The following is a 5144-nucleotide window of genomic DNA, read 5'->3' as shown; positions in this document are numbered from 1 at the left end:
TGGAGGGGGTGGTGGAGGGGCAAAGCAGAGAAGGGGAGGAGGGGCAAAAACAAGGAAGAGAAAGGAGGGAGGGCATTAATGGAGGGGGGAGGGGCAAAGAAGAGGGGGAAACATTGAAGGACAAGTAAGTGCAAGAGGGAGGGGGAGAAAGAAAGGGGGAGGAAGAAGAAGGGGGGGAAAGGTGGCAGATATTTTGGCTGGCGACCATAGCAGTAGCGCTGGGCACCAAAATGCGCTACTGCTATGTGTGCTAGCCAAAATATCTACTGATACATAAAAGTAGCTATAGCGCTTGCCCAAAAAACACGCTACTGGTAAAAGATTGCACATAGAAGAAGTAGCAGTAGCGTTTCTTAGTGGCCCCACGCTACTGCTATTTTCTTAACAGTAGCGCTTGTTAGGGTACCAACGCTGCTACTATTTTTTGGCCGGGGGGTGTGGTGTGGCTAACTTACCAATAGTGTGCCCTCTAGAAACCAACGATGCTGCTAAGTTGTACTAGTAGCGCGGTTTGTAACACACGCTACTGCTAATTATCAGTAGCGTGGGCTTCAAAACACACGCTACTGATAAACTTATATGTATAAGCCTTTTCCTAGTAGTGACCATAATGTTAATCTGGAGGATTTGGACGTTACGGTCGGACATGGCGCATGAAAAAGTTGTACCGAATCCGGCGGTGACGGTCGACTACCTTCAAAGTTGTATGCACTCGCTACACTTGGCTAGAAAATACTCTACAAAGGAGATCCTCAAGGGGAAGATGCCAGTGCAGTGTGAAGATCCGGTCAGGCCACGCGGTGAGGTGGTGCTGATGCCATGGCCGCGACCGACGGCTGGCCAAGCCGCGTTATCGGTCGATGGGGCGTGTTCGTCTACGGATGGATCAGCGGCAGCGGGTATGGTACCAAGAAGACATGATGGTAGTGTCATCTTTGCGGCCTACAGGTGTATTTTTAACTGCAATGTTGCGTTGGAGACGGAACTACATGCAATAATGCAAGGAATGGCATTAGCAATTGAGCACTGTAATATTCCTATCATCGTTCCGACTCTTCACAAATTCTTTTGGCCTTGACGGGTGAAAGTCTCTCCCGTTCGGTATATGGTCATTTAGTTGCTGAGATTCATCATCTTATGGATGAAAAAGAGTTTACTTCTTTGAAAATTAAGTGAGAACAAAAAATAGGGTAGTATATCGTTTGGCTATGTATAGGCGTACAGAGAGTACTACAGCTTGGGCAGGGCCCTTCTTGTATCGAGGAGCTTTTGCCACTTAATTGTAATCCTATGAATATGAAATAAAACTCTTTTACCATCGAAAAAAAGAAAGAACTTGTCATTTTCCACAACGTAAACTTGTGTTTGTCTATGGGCAAAAAATTCTGATGATGGGATCAAATCCAACTCCCTTGCTGCATGGGAGCTTGTCTGTCGACCGAAACGGTGTGGTGGCCTTGGTGTTATTAATGTCAGAATACAAAATACCGCGCTTCTCCTTAAATACCTGTTCAAATTCTACAATCGTGAAGATGTACCCTGGGTTCAGCTGATCTGGGAAACGCACTACCCAAACAAGGTGCCGCACACCGCCGAGCCAGTGGGTTCCTTCTGGTGGAAAGATGTAATGCAGCTCAGTGGAATCTTCCGTGGGATCACCAGGGTAGTCCCCGGAGATGGTCGTACCTCACTTTTCTGGAAGGATGTCTGGTTGGGAGACCCAGCCTCCACATTAATGGATACGCATCCGCGGGCATTCTCATATGCCCTAAATGAGGATGATCCCGTTGCCAAGATCCTCAAATCCACTGATCCTGCCTCGATCTTCAGTCTGCCTCTTTCGATCCAGGCCAGGGAAGAGATCAGAGAGATACAGCAAAGGTCCGCACACGTCGGTCTGGACAGTGGATCGGTTGATACTTGGGTCTGTGACCTGGGACGATACTCGTCTAAGAAATACTATATCCACTGCTTCAGACAGGTTATGGCTGATGAGGCCTTTGGATGGCTATGGAAAGCCAAATGCCCGATCAAGTTCAAGATGTTTGGGTGGCTACTTATGGTAGATCGGTTGAACACCAGGAATATGCTGAAGCGACGGCACTATAATGTGGATGGGGGCGACTATACTTGCATGCTCTGCCAAAACCCACCCGAGGAAACCGTGGAACATCTCTTCTTCACGTGCCCTTTTGCCCAACAATGCTGGAGTAGGATTGGTCTGATGTGGCCAGGGGGGACCAACAGGCTTGCCATTTTGCATGGTGGTAGAGAAGACTGGCGTCGGCCGCTTTTCATGGACATCTTCTTGCTTGCTGCTTGGAGCCTGTGGATGGAAAGGAACAACCAACATTTCAGGAGGATCCCGCATTCGTTTGGGGCATGGTTAGCTAGATTTAAACATTTGCTGGGTTTGGTGACCCACAACTGTCCGGAGAAGGTTCATCCTTTCCTCTCTGATTTCATTGTTAGTTTGGGCAGCTAGCTTTGTATCAATCATGGCCGGGGGGGCCTAAAACCCCTTTGTAACACAAATGTAACTATTCTGTTGTGAGTAATACAAAGTCAGTGGGAGCCTCTCCCACTGTCACCAATTCCTCAAAAAAAAAAAAATAACCTACTAACATGGCCACCGAAGTTCGAGAAATCCACGCTGACATTTGAGTCCCGTGACGTGCCATATTTTCTGTGCCGTGTAATTAAATCAGCTGCAAAGATTGTGATCTAATTGACAGAGAGTAACAAGATTGGAGCTAGAACCCCCTGGCAACAGGACCGGGCAGGCAAACACGGGGCACAGAAGATCAGGTAAGATGCCGTACCCCACGGCCGCTTGGGTGGCAGTTAGCCCATACCTCATCTCCCCGTCCGATCGCATCAGGGCCGTCCGTCCGCGGAGGTCCCATCATCATCTGACGCCGAGGAGTACACCACGGCACCCTCACGTGGCGGGCCCGAGCGGTTACTGTTGTGGTAACAATGGCATCCGGCCCCAATGCCGGGTCGACACGTTGCCGCTGTTATCACCCTTCGTCGAGTCCCGTCTCACGTGGCGCCTGCAGGCACCCCTTCCCGCTTCCACGTGGCACCTACAAAGCATAGCCTCAGTCTCTGAGTAAATTGGTTAACAGATGACCATGCGACAAGCGTGGTAAAAGCAATCTCAAATTGACAAAAATTGGTTAACAGATGAGCTTCACTTACTGTACGACGTAAAAATAAATTTTTTTGCTGGTAGACGTAAAAATATTGCTTTTACTATGTGTAGGTACTGCCAGTACTTCTTTGCAGTGCCTATAGTCAAATTAATTTATTCTCATTCTGTATCAGGGCCAAAGTCGTCGCATTAATTAACGAAGTAATCTATGCTTCACACCTGATGGGTGACGGTGGTCCGCGCGCAGATAAAACCCCCTAGCTCCTCCCTTCCTTGCTTGGCCGGTGGTCGCTTCTACCGCTGCTGCGAAAGCGATACGCCTTCCTTTCCTTCTTCTGGCGAGGGAGCGAGCGAGAGTGGCCACGCGCGAGTGGGTGGGTGAGCGAGCGAGCGCGTGAGTGGTGGTGGTGGTGGGACGGGAGCGAGCTCTCCTCTCGTGCGGACATGATGGATCACCTGAGCCTGGTGCCCTACGAGGGAGGCAGCGGCGCCGGGGGCGACGCCGGGGCCAAGTACAAGGAGTGCATGCGCAACCACGCCGCCGCCATGGGCGGCCAGGCCTTCGACGGCTGCGGGGAGTACATGCCGGCCTCGCCCGACTCGCTCAAGTGCGCCGCCTGCGGCTGCCACCGCAGCTTCCACCGCCGCGCGGGTAGCCTCGCGGGCGGGGCCTGCCCGGCGCCCTTCTTCTTCAGCCCGCCCCCGCCGCCGCCCCCGCACCATCACCCGCCGCCGCACCACCCCGTGCTGCAGGGCTTCCTCCCGTCGGCGCCCCCGCGGCCGCCCCAGCTCGCGCTGCCGTACCACGCCGTGCCCGCCGCGTGGCACCACGCCCTGCTGGACCCCGCGCGCGCCGGCTCGGAGACGCCTCCCCGGGCGGACGACTGCAGCCCCGGGTGCGGGAGCGGGAGCTTCTCGAGGAAGCGGCACCGGACCAAGTTCACCCCGGAGCAGAAGGAGAGGATGCGCGCCTTCGCCGAGAAGCAGGGGTGGCGCATCAACCGCGACGACGGCGGCGCCCTCGAGCGCTTCTGCCTCGAGATCGGCGTCAAGCGGAACGTCCTCAAGGTCTGGATGCACAACCACAAGCACCAGCTCGCCTCGCCCACCTCCGTCGCGGCCGGTATGGGCATGGGCATGGGGATGGGCATCGGCATCAACCCAGGAGCCCTCGGCACCGGCACTGGGACCGGCGCTGACGCTGGCGTTGGCGTTGGCGGTGGCGTTGGAGCGGGCACCGGCGACGGCGACGGCGACGACGACGACACGGACGACGACTCGCCTCCACGCGCCGCCGTCTCGTCGCCCTCCCCCTCCCCCATCAGCGTCTAGCCGTGCTAGCGCTAGCTAATGAGTACCGAGTTCCTTTAATCCCCAGGGCTTTAGATTTAATTAATGCAGTGTCAGTCAGTTGTGAGCAAGCAGGTGGTGTAAACGACCCCCTGATCCCCCGCATGCCTCCCCCGCAGCGGCCGTGCCGTACATCGTGGTACCGGACCGAGGGCATATTTGTACCCCCACTCTAATTCTAGCTAGGCGCCGCTGTTTGTAGCTTCATTATCTTTCTTGTCTTGCTTTAATCCTAGTACTACTACCCGTGCTAGACTAGTGTAGTAGCTGCAGTGAGTGACTAATCATCGTACCCCTGTCAAGATTAATGCCGCATTAATTTGTCCCTGGACAGTAGAGTGCATCGGGATTTGTGCCTGGAAGCTTCTCTAAATTGCAGTTGCAGTGTTTTGGTTTGGTCTGGTCGCACTCGTGTGGCTTTAGGCCGGAGCGCCACCTCGTAATCGGCCGGCCTGCTCTCCAGCCAGCATCGCCTTGGCCGGTGGTGGCCTGAGATTTTTGTTCCCATTTGCGCCCTCCGGTCCGGCCGGCCGGGCCGAGTGGTAGGCCGCGCCGCGGTGGTGGAGCCGGCCGGAGCTTGGCCGAGCACGCCGCCCGGCTTGGCGCTCTACTGCTGCTGTTGCGTGGGGTCGAACGT

The 5144-nt window shown here is 54.6% G+C and overlaps 1 protein-coding gene across 1 annotated transcript; it reads left to right on the top strand.

The window, feature by feature from the left end:
* The first annotated feature begins 3442 nt into the window (after positions 1 to 3442).
* LOC119355193 (zinc-finger homeodomain protein 8-like) lies at positions 3443 to 4864 on the top strand. The gene has a single exon (XM_037621973.1). The coding sequence runs from the start codon at positions 3602 to 3604 to the stop codon at positions 4487 to 4489; it is 888 nt and encodes a 295-aa protein (XP_037477870.1). The 5' UTR covers positions 3443 to 3601; the 3' UTR covers positions 4490 to 4864.
* Positions 4865 to 5144: the final 280 nt, after the last annotated feature.

The sequence above is a fragment of the Triticum dicoccoides genome, chromosome 2A (assembly GCF_002162155.2).
Source record: "Triticum dicoccoides isolate Atlit2015 ecotype Zavitan chromosome 2A, WEW_v2.0, whole genome shotgun sequence".
Lineage (NCBI taxonomy): Eukaryota > Viridiplantae > Streptophyta > Magnoliopsida > Poales > Poaceae > Triticum > Triticum dicoccoides.
Note: the sequence above shows the minus strand (reverse complement) of the source record. Positions and strands in the feature narration are given on the sequence as shown.

Bases quoted from the DNA above. Each gene is read 5' to 3' on its own strand.
- LOC119355193 (XM_037621973.1), top strand. From the start codon at position 3,602: ATGATGGATCACCTGAGCCTGGTGCCCTACGAGGGAGGCAGCGGCGCC.